The 19,046-nt window shown below is 48.8% G+C and overlaps 1 protein-coding gene across 1 annotated transcript in view; it reads left to right on the plus strand.

Moving 5' to 3' along the window:
- Positions 1-17,302, plus strand: part of SEZ6L (seizure related 6 homolog like) — a 79,500-nt gene extending 62,198 nt beyond the window's left edge. Inside the window, exons 15-19 of the mRNA XM_075996816.1 lie at positions 1,468-1,662; positions 6,942-6,974; positions 9,011-9,122; positions 10,800-10,902; positions 13,378-17,302. Of these exons, the coding sequence (XP_075852931.1) occupies positions 1,468-1,662; positions 6,942-6,974; positions 9,011-9,122; positions 10,800-10,902; positions 13,378-13,407 (473 nt within the window). The 3' untranslated portion in view covers positions 13,408-17,302. The remainder of the gene's footprint in view (positions 1-1,467; positions 1,663-6,941; positions 6,975-9,010; positions 9,123-10,799; positions 10,903-13,377) is intronic.
- The last annotated feature ends 1,744 nt before the right edge of the window (positions 17,303-19,046 follow it).

The following is a 19,046-nucleotide window of genomic DNA, read 5'->3' on the forward strand; positions in this document are numbered from 1 at the left end:
GAAACAAGCATCTCAAAGCGCTATCCGTACACCCATGCTCGTAGCAGCCTTGTTCACAGAAGGGAAAGGTGAAGCAACCCAAGTGTCTGTCGATGGATGGGTGGAAAAACAGTACAAGGCACGTACCTACAGTGGAATGTGGTTCTGCCTTAAAAAGGAAGGAAATTAGGTCACCTGCTACAACATGGATGAGCCTTAGAAACGTTATGCCAAGCGACATAAGCCAATGACAAAAGACAAATACTGGAGGACTCCACTTACACTGGGTCTCTAGAGCAGTCAAATCCACAGAGACAGGGAGTAGAGTGACAGCCACCAGGGGTGAGGGAGGGGCGGACGCGAAGTTGTTTAACGCGTCTAGGGGTTCAGATTTGCAAGATGAAAAGCGCTCTGCAGATTGATTTGCACATCAGTGTAAACGTGCGTGACACTGTGGAACCGTATCCCTAAAACGGTTCAGATTGGAAATTATATATTCCATTATATTGGAAATTTAGATTTGACGATCATTTTTAATTTTTTTAAAAATAATACATTTTTTTAGATGTTTTGGGATTTGTAGTCCTGTGCGCAAAGCAGTGTTTGCTGGCTGTCTATTCCAGCCGAGTACAGAAAAAAGAACTAGATCCCATGCAGGGGCTGGGACGGGTTAAACCAGCAGGTTCCACTCTCTGATATGTCTTAGGCTGCCAGGGACTTTGTGCCTGCAGCTGAGCAGGGCAGCCACCAGATGGCAGTGTGGGCTGGTTGTACTAGTTGGGAGTATTTATCGCAATGCTATTGTATCCCAAGCCCTGGTCCTCGGGCTGGCCTCAACAGGCTCATCCCCAGGGAGGGAAACAAATATTTAATGATTCAATGCCACACAGTGTGTGAAGTGCTGGCATGGTAGGAGAACTTAAAAGACTGGTGACTCAGTTGGTGGTAGGAGGCATCAAGGTGGGCTTCCTGGAGGAGACACAAGGACTGGGTATTGAAATACAAGCCCTCGCAGGTTAGATGTAAGGTGAGATGCAGGAAGATTATTTCATGACTAAACACCACCACCATCCTTCATTTACCGAGCATCTATGATGTGCCATGAACATCCTAAGCATTCTCTGCTTTATTTTATTTGGCCTCCAAATCCCTGTGAGATAGGTCCTACGATTATTCCTATTTTGCTGGTGAAGAAACTGATGACCAGAGAGGTTATGCCACTTGCTGGCGGTCACACAGCTAATAAGCAGCAGAGCCCAGATTTTAACCCAGATTCCATAGCCCAGTGCCTTGCACCATGACCACGTGTAACCTGCCCCAGGGATGGGAGAGAGAAAGGTGAGTTTGGGGGATGGCAAAGGGTTCGGTGCCAGGTGGGGTCGGTCGTAGAGGCAGGAAACCGGCCAAAGCTGGATCAGACGGGCCATGAGTAGGAGCCCCCAGAGATTGCTGCCATCTCACCAGAGCCCCTTTTGGCTTGGATTTCAGCGGAGGAGTCCCTGGCATGTGACAATCCGGGATTGCCTGAAAACGGATACCAGATCCTGTACAAGCGGCTCTACCTGCCAGGGGAGTCCCTCACCTTCATGTGCTACGAGGGCTTCGAGCTCATGGGCGAAGTGACCATTCGCTGCATCCTGGGACAGCCGTCCCACTGGAACGGTCCCCTGCCCGTCTGCAAAGGTAACGAAATCCGCTCTCCCAGGGGCCCGGGGCGCCGGAGATGTCAGGACTGGCTCACGGGGACGCTGACCTTGCTCTCAAAACCGGGCTGCAGCTGCACCTCCTTAAGTCTAAGGCCGCCGCCACTTTTCGCGCTACAGAAAAAGGAAACAAATCACTGCCAATTAAACTGTGACACACAATGCCTTCCTTCTCCTGGCTTAGCATTTTTATTTTTACTTACTAAAGTAGCTCTTTCGAGCTTAGATTTCTATCCTCTATCACACTTTTGAAAATATTAAAATGAACATATATACATATATAAGCGAAACCAGTGGGATCCGGTATCTTTAAACTTCCCCACCTTCAGGGTCTGGCACTTTGGAGTCATTTGTGACTCAGAGTCTCCAGTGTCCCCCAATATCAGCCCTGTGCCAGCAAAAGCTTCTGAGATGCAGAATTCCTTAGGAAAGTCCATTTAAAAACAAACAAGCAAACAAACAAAAACTGAAGCCTTTGGTACTAAGGGTTTGCAATGACGCAGAGGCAGGGCTGGGACTGGGGAAGGGCGAGAGAGGTAGGAGCCGTCCTGCCATGTAGGGTCAGCCTTAAAAAGGAATTGCCTCCTTAACCCTTTGTCCCCTGGACACCTGCCCTGCCTGCTGCTTGGAGAACGGGGCGCGAACAATTCCCGCCTCCTGCGCCCCCTACCGGCGGCCGCTGGTCCCGCGTGTCAGAGCGCTCCCCTGCGCTGCCAGGTGTGCTGCCAAGGCGCTCACCGGACTCACGCGCGCCACCTAGCGGCCGCGGATAGAACACACCCTTGCTTGAAGACACGCCCCCATCTCCCAGATGGCAGAAAAATGGGGAAATAGTATCTTAGAATCAATGAAATTAAGTTGTGACATCCCAAGCGAAATCTGGATCGGTTGATCCAGGCCTCTGCGGTGTAAAATCAATACTAATAGCCCAAATAGCTTTCAACATTTTAGGCCAGTGGTTCTAAACCTTCTATCTGTGGTGTGAGCACACCTTTGAGAAAAAGCTCTGAATTCTCTACCCAGGAGGGACAGAAACATGAAGCTTCATATTGGGAATCCGTAACCTCAGTGGATCCCCAAATGCCTTATTCATGAACCCCAGCTTTAAAGGCTTAAAAATACTTTCTCGCTGGCTTTTCCACTCCTAGGTGTATGTCCAAAAGAAATGAAAACAGGTATGCAACCACCTGTACGATAATGTTTACAGAAGCATCATTCATAACAGCCAACAGATGGAAACATTCTAAATGTCCATCAACTGAATGAGTGAGCAAAAATGCGGCATGTTGACCCCATAGGCTATCATGTAGTCACAAAAAGAAATGAAGTGCTAATACATGCTACAACATAGCTGGCCCTCAAAAACTTTGTGCTAAGTGAAAAAAGCCAGACACAAAAGGTCATATACCCATTTACATGAAATATTCAGAATAGGCAAATCCACAGGGAAAGCAAGCAGACCAGTGGTCGCCCAGGGCTGCTTAATGAGTACAGAGTTTGTTTTGGAGTGACCGAACATGTTTTGAAACTATACAGAGGTGAGGGTTGCATAACATTGTGTATGTGCTCGATGCCACTGAATTGTAACATTTTAAAATGGTTAATTTTTAATGCTTTGTGAATTTTACCTATACAAAAAAAAAAAAATTCCCCTGAATCGCCTCGTTTAAGCCTCATGACCACAGCCTGAGGCGGGTGGCCGAGCCATCCTACCTGTTTTACAGATGTGGAAGGAGAGGCTCTGAGAAGTTAAGTGACTTCCTCAAAGCCACACAGCTAGTATGAGACAAAGCTAGGATTTGAACTCACATCTCCTGACTGTACATCTTCTACCGCGGGCTACCTGCGGGTGGGCTTCAGGGCTGTTAGGGAAGCCCCCAACCAACCCGTCACCCCAGCATCAGAAGCGCCCAGGGCATTCATTAGAAACACATCCCTGGATCTGCCCCAGAATACCCCCCAGGGTACTCTACAAAATCAGAGTCATTGGCAAGGGAGTCTGGAATGGGCATTCTAACAATCTGCCGGTGTTCCAATGCCCTTTGAATTTGAGAACCACTTATGTGGTTTCCAAACATGGGGTGCAACATAAACAGAGTTCTGGGCACCTTCCGTAGAAATGCAGGTTCACTGTGTCTAAGACAGGACCCAGAGACTAATCTCACTAGCACAATAGGTGTATCATGTCATCGGCCACTGGCATAGGGATGCAATTGAATCTTACCTGGTATCAAGCAGGGGCTTATCATATGAATGACAATGACTTGTAAAAGCCATCTTTTTATTGATTTATTTTATTATTATTATTATTATTATTGGAGACAGAGTCTTGCTCTGTTGCCCAGGCTGTCACAGCTCAGAGCAACCTCAAACTCCTGGGTTCAAGCGATCCTCCTGCCTCAGCCTCCCCAGTAGCTGGGACTACAGGCATGCGCCACCATGCCCGGCTAATTTTTTCTATTTTCAGTAGAGATGGGGTCTCACTCTTGCTCAGGCTGGTCTTGAACAAGCAGTTATTAATTAGGGAACAAGAGGTCCTTTTGAGGAGCAAAGAACATTAAGAAAGCATGCATTTAAGACAGACACCTTCTTTTATTCCCCCATAATTTGATTAAGTCCAGTCCTGGATTCAAATCTATTTTTGGTAGCCACAGGAAGCCTACTTTGTAGAGTTAAAATATGGTGAAGTTTCCTGAGTGAAGATTTCCTGTAAAGCCTCTAGCCATTACATGCACATTAATAGAAGTTAATGTGATGTTGTCAGAAAGTTTCCTGGTGGGGAAGAAAAATTAACAAGGTTTGTTTTTTTAAAAAAAAAACTTAAATAAGAATACCATGAGAAGGGCCATTTTGGACTCTATGTGTTTTATCTGCCCAATGACTTTTTCAATTCTTCTTGGATTAATTACAAAAGTCTCTCATGGAACAAGTAGAAAAAAAAAAATCAAGAGTTACAATTAAAGCATTAGAGGATTTTTCCTCCCTTCCTCCACCCCTTCCCTTCCTCTCTGGAAGCCAAAACTAATCACCTGAGTTTCCAGTGTCATCTTTCCCTAGATTTATACAAATAGACGAACTTGGAAAGAGGGGCAGGAGTTGTTTATCTTTTACCAAAAAAAAAAAAAAAAAAGTCATGCCATACTGTATTCTGTGTTTTGCTTTTTCTCTGCTTGGCAGAGACATTAAAACATGTAGCTCTCTCTTATTTTTTTATTAGCAGCTGCCCATAATTTCACACTATGCATGTTTCTTAATACATCAGTCTTTTCCTCTGTGGATGGAGCGATCAGCTGTCCTCTGAGTTTTTTTGCTTGTTGTGGGTTTTTTTGCTGAAAACATCCTTGCCCGTGAATTCTTGGGTGCTGGCACTTTTCCCCCTGTATAACAGATTCCTCAAAGTGGGACTGACGGTGTGGCAGAGCTGGGGTGCTGAGCTGTCGTGGACATTGCCACGTTGTCTCCCAGGATTGGGGTCATCCAGGCTCCCCCAGGGGTGTGTGATAACGTCCATTTCTCCACATCCTCGCCAGCACAGCATGTTATCGATTTATTCTTATTGTTGCCCATCTGATAGGAAAACGCAACTGCTGTCAGAAAATACACAAATGACAAAAAAAAAAAAAAAAAACAGGAAAAGATTTAAAATGCTCAATTTTGCAGGTTATTCCTGAAACCTCTATTTTCCATCTGCTAGTATCCCTTGAAGGTCCACCAGGTGTGAATCGGCTCGCTGGCCCCCACCTGCTTCCACTCTTAGGGCAGAATTCCCAGCAGGAAAGGCTCTCGGGAGACCCCTGCACCTTTCTCCCACATCCATTTCCACCCCCGAGATCCCGCTCTCCCCCGGCCAACTCTGTAAGGAAATGATGAGTTGCTTCCTCTTCTGAAAAGAAGTGGGGTCCATGACTTTGTGGGCTGGAGTTGGAGGAGCGGTTCGCTGCCCATGTGAGCGCCCCCGACCAGGACTCAGGGTCCCCGGGCTCCAGCCTGGCTCTGCTGCGGACCGTCCGTGTTGCCTTGGGTGAGCCACTCTCCCTGCCTGCCCTTCCTTTCCCTTTGTATGAAATAATCGGGCGAGTCCAGTGCTTCCCAGGAAGGGTCAGCTGGCCAGCCCGCCGCATCAGGATTGCTGGGCAGCTGGTGAGGCCTGCAGGAGTCCACCCCAAAAAATGCCACCCTGGCAGGTCCCAGAAAGGGCCCTGGAATCAGCATTTTAACATGCCCTGCAGGGGACTGTGGACACGGGGCTCCAAGGGAGGTGAGATTCGATGACTCCTCCTAGCCCTGCAATGCCATGCGCGCTCATGAGCTCCCAGAGCCCCGACCACGGTGCGGCCCGTGTCTTGGGCGGACAGCATCTGCCTCAGTCCTTCCATTCCCTTGGTGCCAAAGCTCAGAGACGCCTGCCCTCAGGTCGCCAGTCAGCTTTTCCACTGGTTCTATTGTCATCGCATGATAGTGACGTGGATCGGAGAGTAGCGTCAACCAGGCACTGACCGGGAAGTCTTGGGGTCCATGGGAGAAGCCTCGTGGGTACGTGTCTGTGCTCAGCCCCCGTGATGACTGCCGCACAAATGAGTGAACACAGTTTCACATGCAACACAGAGAGCCTAGTCACATAAATGTGGCATAAAAAGGAGATTAGAATGGTTTACATAAATATATACCTCAAAGTAGGAAATTAGTTGCACCTCTGGGTGGATTTTGCATAAAGGTCTTGAGCCTCTTGGCTCATCGGGGCTTTGTTCCTGCACAACAACCTTGAAAAGACCCTAACATGGTTCAGAGCAGAGAGAAGGTTGAAAAGTCCCCATTTAAATCCTGCCCACGTCCCTTAGAAGCTGTGTGATGTCAGAGAAGTCGCTTCACTTCTCTGAACCTCTGTTTGCTCATCTGTAAAATGGGGATGACAATAGTATGGCCCTAACGAGATCGTTGTGAAGGCTAAAGAAGCGAATGTATATAGCACTTGTGGCACGATATTGGACACGTGGGGAGTGTCAGAAACTGTCTGCTGTCAGCACTATTTTTGCTCACATCTTACCTATCTCATCTTCTCTTGAGAACTTAGGAAGTGAACATGTCCAGGCATTTCCACTGACCGCAGTAGCCCAAGATAAGCAAACACACAGCACCAACCCCAGCAAAGGGTGGCACGGACTTTCGCATCTAAATTGGGGGTGGGGGGGAGGACTCCATTTCATGCAAACAGAGCGAATTCACTTTGCGTTGACCAGCGCTTCCCGATTTCTCTTTCAGTTAATCAAGACAGTTTCGAACACGCTTTAGAAGGTGAGTTCCAGAATGACCAGCATCCACTAAATCAGCCTAATAGCAGAACACAGGGACAGGCCCTCAAATGTCTTTCTGCAGGTGCTTCCAAATAATAAAACGCTGCCCTGACACCGTCAGAGATCGTTTCCAAAGAAATGATATCCTAAGGGGGAAAAAATAATGGAATTTGCAAGTTAGGGTCCTAAATATAACCTGAAAGGGATTTGACACCAGTTCTATACATGACAATGACAGTGAGATGGGCAAAGCTGAGAATCCGTAGGAAGGAGAAAAACTGAGAAAGACTCAACGCTATTGTAAAACTTTTTATGATGCTGAATCCAGAGACCTCTCCCCTCCCGTGCCGAGCATGCTCCCAGTTTCTGGAGGGAGAAGTTTGCCCTGGGAGTGTTCTGTGGTCCATTTTCCACTGAGGCTTTTGTCTTCCCCGAAATACCAGCCCCTTCTCCACTCTTCTCCTTGCCTCTCTTCTCCTTTCATTCCCAAGTGAGGTTTATTAATGTGCACCAGATCTTTAAAACTCTCCAGGATTTTTATTTTTTGCTTTTTGTTTTCATTCTGCAATTCTTTCCCAGAATGCTCTCTATTCTGTGTCACCTCTATTAAATTTGGTATAAAACCATTCATCCAGGCTGAGATATCATAAAAAATATATATGTGGTAATATAGCCTTTCATATTTTTTTTACTGTTTCAACCAATTAAGAAGCTTTGATGATTACTTCTGGGGTCATCTCTAGCTTTCTGACAATAATGAGATCACCCAGGAGCAAGGCTATGTGAATTACATGTCATTAGGCTATGTGAATTACATGTCATTAGGCTATGTGAATTACATGTCTGTTCCTGGTAACAGACAACATTGTAATCCAAGCAGGTAGAGCCAGGGCTCTGATATAAGTGACGGGAGGAGCACGGATTAGTCACTCCACTTGGAAAATGGAGGGCATTTCGTGTCACTGTCCACTCAGAACATCCTTTCTCTGCCTTTTGGCAACCAACCAATGAACCGTGAGAGAGTCTCAAAGGGCTGGGGTGGCTCAGAGATTATGAGCGCCACCGTAACGTCTTGTGCTCAGCATTCATCCTGGGCATTAGGATTGATTTTTCAGACCCCATAAAGTGGCAGCTAATGGATTATAGATTGGTGTACAGCTAAACTCTATTAGATGTGACCAGGGAGAATGGCAGGGGAAAGCGGGAGCCCAAGTTTCTAGGAGAGATGTGGGGCCCCCCCTACAGGCTGTGCTAAGAAAAATGCCCCGGGCCCCTGCAACTGCTGTGTTAGTTCTTGCGACTGCCGCAAACATCAGGAGGTACAGGAGCCTCCCGGAGAGACCCAGAGGGCAACCCGGGGACGTGCACAGGTGGCCTCTTAGAGTCAAAGCTGGGTCTCCAGCGTCGGGTGTCGCTGGGGTGTGCAGAGTTGACAGCTGTCCCAGCTGCCGTCCTGGCTGCTCAGAGACAGCTCCTGGGGAGTCTGGCTCAGTGGTTCTGGGGGGGCCCACCAGTCTGGGTGCAATGAGCTCCCCCTCCCCGGGTGAGCAGCCAGGCGTGGAAACCCAGTGTCTGGCGCCCAGCACCACCCAACATACGTGGACATACAGGCAGCCTGTCCCTGCGCCCCACTCCTGAGTCTCAGGTCCGGACACTTCCGATTTCTCCTCTCCACTCCATGAAGTGTCCAGTAAATCTGCCTTCCCAAGCTAGTGCATTTGGGATCTTCTCCAAGTCTTCATTTGAACTGGATTTTAGCCAGTATTCAACGACAGCCCCTCGAAAACAGGCCTGGGATGATCAGGGCTCCAGCGGTGTAATTCTCGGCTGTCCCTGTGGCCGTCCCACCCAAGCACGTCTGGGCTCCGCCCCCAAGAACCAGCGCTCTCTCCTCCTCTAGAGACGGTTCTCTAAGGCCCAAGGCTCTGTGGCGGCAGCTCTCTGAGTGGGTGCAGAACTGGGAAGGCGGGTGCCCAGGTCCCCGTGTGAGTCGCGCGTGTGAAGAGCGAGGACCTCACTGGCCCCTGTGTTCAGTAGCAGAAGCGGCAGCAGAGTCGTCGCTGGAAGGCGGGAACATGGCCCTGGCTATCTTCATCCCGGTCCTCATCATCTCCTTACTGCTGGGAGGAGCCTACATTTACATCACAAGGTAGGGCGCCCCCGGCACACCGGGGGGCCGGGCAGCTCACCTGAGACCGAGGGTCTCCACCTGGGGGGGGGGGTGGCAGCACTGGTGTGGCTGTAGAGACGGTGTGATTCAGCCCGCCTGGGTGAGATCAATATTTGCACTGGGCACTCCCCGAGCCTCCACGGTGGGAGGGCTGAGCACACAGCAGCAAGTAAGACAGATGCACCTCCTGACCTCAAAGAGCTTATAGTTTGGGGCGACATAGACATTATACATTGCCAGGCACACTGACTCCGTTCACTCACTCATTCATTAATTCACACATTTAGGCCGGGCGCGGTGGCTCACGCCTGTAATCCTAGCACTCTGGGAGGCCAAGGCGGGCGGATTGCTCAAGGTCAGGAGTTCAAAACCAGCCTGAGTGAGACCCCATCTCTACTATAAAAAAATAGAAAGAAATTAATTGGCCAACTAATATATATATATATATGAAAATTACCCGGGCATGGTGGCTCGTGCCTGTAGTCCCAGCTACTCGGGAGGCTGAGGCAGGAGGATCGCTTGAGCCCAGGAGTTTGAGGTTGCTGTGAGCTAGGCTGACGCCACGGCACTCATTCTAGCCTGGGTAACAAAGCGAGACTCTGTCTCAAAAAAAAAAAAAAACAATTCACACATTTATTCAGCAAACACGTGCTGACAACATAACGTGTACCAGACGTTGCCCCAGGTATTGAGGATGATAGAACTTGCATTTGATAGAGAAGGAAGATAGGAAACTATGGCTAGGGTAGTCACTAATTCATTCAAATTCACAATGATCAAGCACCTCCTATGCGCCAGGCAGTTTTTGGGCCTCTAGAAACATTGTCTGAGAACAAAATAGAAGGAAATCTTTGCCCTCCCAGGGTTCCAGATTCTAATGGGGGAAAATAGACAATATGCAAAGTATAAAGAAAAGCATATAGTATATTAGAATGCAGCAAGGAAGAGAGAGCCAGGAAGGGAGGGAAAACGGTTCTAGCATAGAAGTGGTGGCTGCATTTTAAATGAGGTAAGTAGAGGAGGCCCCACTGGGAAATGAAAGGGGTCATGAGTCACCCATGCAGATAGGTAGGAGAGGAATGTTTCAGGCAGAGAAATAGCATGTGCAAAGGTCCTGAGGCAGGCATGTGCCTAACATAAGTTGCTCTTGCCCCTGAGGAGCTCATAGTTCAGTGGGGCGAGAGGAGAGTGAGTACAGAAGTAAATTATAACACACTGAGATGAACACAGTGGAGGAAAGAGATGGGGTGTGGTGAGTAACAGAGAAGCCACCTTCAGGTAGGTGATTACAGAGGGCTGCCCTAAAGCGGCATGGCATATAGAAGGTGCTCAATAAATGCTCGTTGTTGTTGTTGTTGTTGTTGCCCTTTGCATTAAAGAGGGAGTCTAATCACCTTACAGGTGGAAACAAAGTAAGTCCCACCCCCTTCCCAGTGAGGGGCGGCCCCACGGCTTTAGCTGTCGCTGGCTGGGAAGGAGCTGAGGGCTGTCACGGTTTCTGTTTCCACCTCACTAGGGCTCTCGCCTGCAGAGGCTGTTGGCACTCCATCCTTGTCACTCACAGAGGTGCCGCTGCTTGGGAAGTGGCGCCACCCTCCACATTCAGTGTCGTGGCACGTCAGAACGTGACTTCCCTCTCCCCCGTCTCTCCCCCAGATGCCGCTACTACTCCAGCCTCCGCCTGCCCCTGATGTACTCCCACCCCTACAGCCAGATCACTGTCGAAACCGAGTTTGACAACCCCATCTACGAGACAGGGGTGAGTTCCTTCCTCTTTGCTCTGAATCCTCCGGCAACGAAAGGGAAGCTTTCGTTTCCTTGTGCTCGCAAGAGGCTGTCAACAGCCACTGGTCCCGCAAGAGCCACTGGTCCCATCTCAAGCCCGCATGGGGGTAACTGCAGAAGCCAGCTGTCTCTGCAAGTGACGAGGATGATGACAAGCCCGTGAGGCTGTTCCCTCTCGGCAGAACGCCCATGGAAAGAAGGGTCCGCACCCAACGCCCACAGAGAGAGGGCCGAGAGGGGTCAGTGCACCCCGCTGCACTCCCACGCTACTGCCACATTGTCACTGCTTATTGCATGGCGGCGTGCAACACGCCTACGCATCCGAGTGGCAGGCCCCGCGTCGGGTACCGGAGACACAGCCATGAGTCAAAGAGACATGAATCCTGCCAGCAATGAGCTTCCAGTCTTGCAAAGGAGAAAGATATCAGTAATAACAATAATAATAATACACACCGTGTGCTGAGCACTGCAGTGCATAATCTCCTTCAATCCTTGCAGCTCTTTGCCATAGTTTCCGCAGCTATCTCTGATTGGTTAATGAGGACACTGAGTCCCAGAGAGAGGACAAAATGATTTGGCCAAGGTTGCACACAGCCAGAATCCACAGCCTGGAGCCTGGATGCAGCCCAACCTGATCCTCTAAATCCTTATACTCCCCTGTCTCTTTCGAACCTCAAATAATCAAACGTGCCCATGAATATCTTGGTTATAATACATCATGATTTTTAAAGACTGTGCAAAAAACTGGACAGGGTGGTACGAGGGCGTATGTTGGGGGACACTTGGAGAGGGTTGGGAAGACATCTTTAAGAAAGTGATAGCAAAGCTGAAACGTAGGAGGTGGCAAGAAGAGGACAGCAGGCAGAAGGCAGCGCACGTGCAAAGGCCCAGAGGCACACATGAGAAACCAAATGGCTGGACACGACTTTGCAAAACCACAACCCTTTAAATTCACTGTGCAACAATGTGCGATCACCTCCCAGCGTTCAGCCGGGCATAAACTTGGCTTCTTCCTTGTCCCTGCTAGCTTCCCCTCACCCCCACCTGCTCTGATCTCCTGTGTTAGTTATCTGTTGATGTGTAACTATATTATCGCAAATGTAGGGCCCTAAAACAGCACACGTTTATCATCTCATACTCTCTATAGGTCAGGAATCCAGGCACAGCTTAGCTCGGCCCTCTGCTTCAGGGCTCACAGGCTCCAATGGAGGCGTCAGCTGGGGCTGCAGTCTCATCTGAGGCTCGACCAGGGAAGGGCCGGTCCCCAGGCTCGTGCGGTTGTTGATGGCATCCAGCTCTTTGCAGGTTGCTGGAATGAGGGCCCCAGTTTCTAGCAGGCTGTCACCAGGAGGCCTTTCCACGTGGGCTTCCCTGTAGAGAAGCTCCCAGCATCGCTTGCTTCTGCAGAGAGAGAGAGAGAGAGAGAGAGAGAGAGAGAGAGAGAGAGAGAGAGACTCCTCACAAGACAAAGTCGCAATCCTGGGTCACGTAAACAAACACAGAATTGACATCTGAGCGCCTTTGTATTCTATTGGTCAGAATCAAGTCACAGATGCCACCCACCCTTAAATGGAGGGGGCCATACAAGGCCGTGAACCCCGTGGGGGGCAGTCCGTGGGGACCAACTCAGAGTCTTCCCACCACATTCCCATCGTCTATGGAGCGTGGACGGGACTGCACGTGTGTTGGCTCGGCAGGCACTGGAGACCTCGGTGAAAGCATGTGACAATGACCAACTCCAGGGCTGAGCCTGTGGCTCCTTAGATCTCTCTGCCCTTTGTCCCTGGGGCCTGGAATACACATGCGTGCTCCACAAATAGTGGAGAAAGCAAACTTGTCACTACCCACATACTGCCGTCCTCGTAGATGGCGCTGGTGAGGAGGGCGTGTGTTATTTTGCATTCTCTGTTGCTTGCTTACAAATCTTAAGAAAAAGTTGGGCCGATGAGAATGGGGCGTTTTTAGAGACTAGATGCTATTCATACTTAAGTAGGGCCTATCAGTGACCTGGAGCAATAGTAATATTAAGTAAAAAACAATCCCCAAACTCAGTGGTTTCAAACAACAAGCATAACTCACTCACCAGCCTGTGGGGCGGTGTTTGAAGCTCGTTTCAGATGGGTGATCCTTCTGCCATTGGCTGGGCGGTGGCCGGGTGACTCAGCCCTGTTCTCTGCTTGTCCCTCACCTCACTGCAAGGTCTAAAGGCCAGCAAGATGTGTCCTGTTCGTGGTGACAGCAGAGGGGCAGGACACAAGAGCAAGCACCTGTTGTGTGCCACCTGCCTATCTATACACCACTGGCAAGAGCAAGGCAGGCTCAGGGCGGAAGGGCACCACGAAGCGATGACCAAGGGCATGGGCGCAGGAAGGCGTGAAGAACTGGAACCGTCAGCGCATATCCCTCTCCTACACGAGGTCTAACAAACGTGTGCTTCTCTCCCTTGCAGGAAACCAGGGAGTACGAGGTTTCCATCTAACGAGAGCGACCCTTGAGCAGGGAACTCACAGGCGTGAGCGCAACTACAACCTCCTCGGGACATTCATCCAGAGACCACGTGGCATTTGATGGGACCCCAGAGTGTCGGCTGTCTTTTCTTTAGACTCTTTCTTGAAGATTCACTGTTTTTCTTCACTGTATTTATTATATTTAAAAAAGTGAGACAGGTGTGGTTTGGATGTGTTGCGGCCGTAGCCAGATTCGCGGGGCAGCCTGGATCCGGAAGGCAGGTGGAAGGCTGGCAAGGCGGCCCACGGCAGCCGCAGAAGCAAAAACCCGGGGATCGAGTTTCTCCTGCCAGTAAGGCCACCCTGAGGCTGCATCGCATTGCATGTGTCTTCGGGACCCGTGCCCGGGGGTTTCTAGTCCAAGCCCCCAGAGTAGGTTGGAAAGGGTTATTATTCATTATTGGCTTAGCATGGGCTGGAATTTAGCACGGGTCCTGAAACCTGTTTCTGAAGGTCAACTCCAAAGCAAATTCTGTGCCCTCCCTCCCGATTTACCAGCTTCTGAAAGGTCTTGTTCCGTCCCCTCCCTCTCTCTCGTGGTCCTGAAGGCGTGAACATTGTGTTTTACCACCAGGGCCTCGCTGGACGTTGACAATTTTTTTTTTTTAAGAAACTGTTTTCTTTCTAAAAAGGTGATAAATGACAAAAAGGGAAATTTTCAGAGTAAACGACAGATGTGAGAGTTGCAATGAAGAATTGAGTGGGGGAGGGGAGTCAGGTGAGGGAACCGAATTAATAAAATGTTCTTTTCTTTGACACTCCGCCAAGGATGAAAAAGGAAGTAATTTATGTTACAAGCGTCAGAATCCATCATCTTGTTCAGCCGGCCACCGTCAAGATGTGGCGATAAATCTACAGGCTGGGGAGGCACGGGCAGCCCCACGCATACAGCTCTGAGGGTCTGTGCGGGAGGGTGCGGGCACCGTGTTCTGGAATCCAGGTGTGTGTGAGCTCAGTTTTCCTCCTGGGGTTCTGAAATGTCTTAGCCCTCCCAAAATGGAGACGACTCAAGCGTTCTCTTTCTCTAAAAGGCGTCAACCTCAGAATACATTTGCAATCAAGTAATTCGGGGTGAGAAGTCCCATGAGAAGAAACTTCTTTTCTATTCTTCAAAGCTCGGTTGGATGTTGGATAGTGGCATCAATGGTGACGGTGGAGATGCAGAGAATGGGGACAGGGGATTTAAAAATCACAGCGAGGCCGGGTGTGATGGCTCATGCCTGTAATTGCAGCACTTTGAGAGGCCAAGGTGGGAGGATGGCTTGATGCCAGGAGTTCGAGACCAGCCTGGGCAACATAAGGAGGACCCCACACACACACACACACACACACACACACAATCCCTTCTCTACAAAAAATTTAAAAATTAAAATTAGAAAAAGAAAAATCAAGGCAAACTATCCAATGGAATTCCCATCATCTGACCTGAAGACTCATAAGGACAGAAGGAGGAATTTCAGCCCAGAAAGAAACTCATAGCACCACATCTAATCACATGGGCATCCCTATATTATATCAGGGGCCCTCTGCCCCAGCCCACGGGGACTAGTGAGCGGTGTGACTCTTTGCAAAATTATTTTATAAATGCAGCTATAAAGAAAAGGTGGAGGGTGAGGGTGTATGGAAGAAACAGTGTGCGTGAGGCAGAGTCACCTCCCTGGGACTGGTGACAAGGTACTGATGGCCGATGGTGTAGACAGGCACACAGGCTCGGTGGCTTTTGGAGCCCTCTTTGGTGCCCTCCCATGCGTTCTAAAATTGTTTTAGATCTGCTGGTTTTCAAACAAGAAAACTGCCATGCCATAGGGAGAACGGCAGGGAGTCCACATTTTGGTGGTTGCTTTGGAGACATCCTGAGCAAGACGGGGAAGTTGGTTTTATGCACACACACCCTCCTTCCCAGCAGGAGCCCGGGCCTCAATCTTGGGGCTCTGTGGCTGCAGTGTTTTCCTTCCACCAGAGGAGAATCATGCGTTTACACTCCTGAAGGCATGCATTTGTGGTGCGTGGCAAGAAATAGGTACCAGCTGCTTCCGGGACCCAAAGCCCATCCCCCACTTAATGCAAAAACCAGAGAAGAAGCGTTTCAGGTCATTAGTGAACAATGTCATGTTTGGAGAAAGACAACAACACTAATAATGTAAACTTTCTTTTAAAAAAAGAAAAATGAGAATCCAACCTTTGCTTTCATTTCTGTCTGATGCTTACTCTGACCCTAACCCCCGGTCATCTGGAATGAAGAACTCTATTAATGATATTTTGATTTTAGAACATACTATGGCTATGTAAAAACTAAACATTTGCCTTTTGTAAAGATTGACAAAACATAAATCTTTATTCTAAATCTGCTCCCTAAAACTGGCAGGGCCGTGGCCCAGGTATTCTTATTGGCTATTGGAGAGATAGAAAAGGTGTTGGGTTTTTTTTGTTTTGTTTTGTTTTTTAAGGAGACCAATGTCTTAGTTCTGTCTTGGTAGTGCAGCACCTGTACCCATGCTTTAAAAGTTTGTTTTAGCCTAGAGATGGATCATGTGAGTTCAACGGCATACAGTGTGATTGAAAAGACAGGTTGATGTCTATTTTTCTTTTTAAAATATCTGAATGTGTATTTGTAATATGTAAAAGTAAAAAAAAAAAAACATAATAATAGTGCCAAAAACGTGCAAGGCATCTCATTGCAGTTCATATATGTCTGTTTTTATATAAAGATCAATATTAAAACCCATTGGGATTAAATATTTTTGAACAGGATACACTCTTGAGAAACTCGAGAATGAACTGAGCCTTCCTACAAGCCACTCTTTGTTTTTAAAACAGCGGGAAATACGTTTACAGCGATCGCGAGCTTCAGAGAGTGCATGTGACAGCGTGTATTACATGCTAATTCATCGAAGCTGTCCGCCAGCTCTCACCCTGTGCTTGAAAAACGCACACACTGGACGCTCTTCAGCTTGGAGCTCAGCCTTTAGCCTTTCTTTTTTCTTTTTTTGGTAGAATTATTTCGCTAACATAAGTATTCTGAGCTCTACTTGATGGCCATCCTTACTTAGTGTCATAGACGTGCTTTAACGATGACCTTCTGCCGCTAGCTCCTTGGAGAGCCTACGAAACCTCAGGTTGATGGCTTTGCAAACCCCCAAACAGCACAGAAAGAAGCAAAGTGGCTGCACGGATCAGCGTGGTTGTACAAGAGGAAGCGATTTGGCAACTATGTGGGTAGGTTTAGGCTGAGGCATGAGCCTCAGACAATGCCCTTTCCATGGGGTAAGTGCAAATGGTATGACCTTCCTACGCCCTTGACTAGGGGGGTCCCTCTGAGGCCCAGTATTATTGAGTTGTTCAGCACCCTTGAAAGGTAGGCTTGTCTCCTGGGAAATTTTCATTTTATCGCCAGAATAAAAAGCAAAACAAACTTTCTAAGCTAGAATCATGAAATTAAGTCATTTTCCACTTTGTATATATTGATGCTAATAAAACAGATGAAAAAGAGTTGAGATGTATGGGATTTTTGTTAACCAATGCTCCAGGATGGCACCAAGCGGAATATTTCCAGTCTGGGGGGGCTTGGGTTGGGATAACACCCACCAATGCCTTGGATGCCAAGACGGGACTGCCCACTCTAGAATGGTTCCAGGAACATTCGGGGAATGTCTGGAACGAGACAGGTCTCGGGAGAATGCCATCGTCAGACATACCACCACCCTGCCTGTCTTGGCTCAGGCTGCCATAACAAAATACCACATATGGGATGGCTTAAGTGACAGGAATGCTTTTCTCAAAGTTCTGGAAGCTGAGCCACCTAAGATCATGGTGCCAGCCAGTTCGGTGCCTGGTGAGCTCTCCCTTCCTGGCTCGCAGGTGGCCTTTTTGCTGTGTCTTCACATGGAAGGAGGAGAAGGGGAAGTCCACAGTCTTAACAGATTAGAGCTCCACCCTCGTGACTTTGTTTAGCCCGAATTACCTACTAATGGCGTTAACTCCGAATATAGTCACATTGAGGGTTAGAGCTTCAACATATGAATTTTGGAGGGACATAATTCAGATTATAGCATTGTAACCCCTGGCCTCCTCCCAAAATGTATGTCCTTCTCACATGCAAGATGTTCATTCTACCCTAATAGTCCCCAAAGTCTCTTCGCTCATCCCAGCATCAATCTAGAGTCTAGAGCCTCATCTCAGCATCATCTAAATCAGGTATGATTGAGACTCGAGGTGTGACTCATACTCAGGCAAGATTTCTCTCCATCTGTGAACCCGTGAAACCAGACAAGTTATGTGCTCCCAAAATACAGTGGTGGGACAGGCAGAGGATAGACATTCCCGTTCCAAAGGGAGATGTTGGAAGGAAGAAAGGAGTCTCAAGAAAGCATAAGGCTTAGCAAGGCAAATTCCGTTAGATCCGAAGGCTCACAGACAAGCCCTTGGGTTGACACTCGGCCCCAGAGGCCCACTGAGGCAGCAGCTTCACTCCCATGGCTCCTTGGAGTGTCCCTGTCCACTCAGCTCTCTTCATGGGGCGGGGGGACCCACAAGGCACAGGGTGGGGCCATGCTGGCTGAGACCAGAGACACAGCCCCTCCCCTCTGAAACAGAAGAGGAAACAGCCTTGGTTCCTGGGTCTGTGGGGGCAGTGGCCACTCTGATGGCCTCTTAATCACCTTCCAGGTCATTCTTCCCTTCCTTGAAGAGTAGCACGCAGTCGCAGCTGAATAGCTCTCTGGTTCCTTCCTGCAGAACCCGAGAAGTTCAAGAGTCACCTTGCCTCGAACATTCCATCCTGCCTTCTCTATCCCGCCCAGTTCAAACGGACAGCACCTTCCCTGGTACACCCCCACCGCTACTCCTGGACTCTGCCCATCCGGCTGATGAAGGCCTCGAGTGACACCCATGACCTCTGTACCCCACGGTTGTTCAGCCTCATCCTTAGTGCTCTCTTCAGAGCAAGCTTCCTCATTCTTTGCAATATGGATGGGCTGAATTTGCCAAATCGCCCAGTCCTGGCTCCTGTCTGCTTCACAATTCCTTCTTCAATTCATCTCTCTCCCTTCACATTTTACTATAAGCAGTCAGGAGGAGTCAAGCCACTCCTTCAGTGCTTTGCTTTGAAATCCCCTCCCCTGCTAACTACAGTAGAGTCTCCCCTTGCCCGTGGGCGATACGTCCCAGGACCCCCAGTGGAACCCTATATACGCTATGTCTTTTTCCTATACATTCCTATGCTAATGTTTAATTTATAAATTAGGCCGGGCGCGGTGGCTCACGCCTGTAATCCTAGGTCTTGGGAGGCCGAGGCGGGTGGATTGCTCAAGGTCAGGAGTTCAAAACCAGCCTGAGCAAGAGTGAGACCCCGTCTCTACTATAAATAGAAAGAAATTAATTGACCAACTGATATATATATAAAAAATTAGCCGGGCATGGTGGCGCATGCCTGTAGTCCCAGCTACTCGGGAGGCTGAGGCAGAAGGATCGCTGGAGCCCAGGAGTTTGAGGTTGCTGTGAGCTAGGCTGACGCCATGGCACTCACTCTAGCCTGGACAACAAAGCGAGACTCTGCCTCAAAAAAAAAAAAAAAAAAAAAAAAAAAATTTATAAATTAGGTACAGTAAGAGAT

Source organism: Microcebus murinus, chromosome 22 (genome assembly GCF_040939455.1).
Source record: "Microcebus murinus isolate Inina chromosome 22, M.murinus_Inina_mat1.0, whole genome shotgun sequence".
Classification (NCBI taxonomy): Eukaryota; Metazoa; Chordata; class Mammalia; order Primates; family Cheirogaleidae; genus Microcebus; species Microcebus murinus.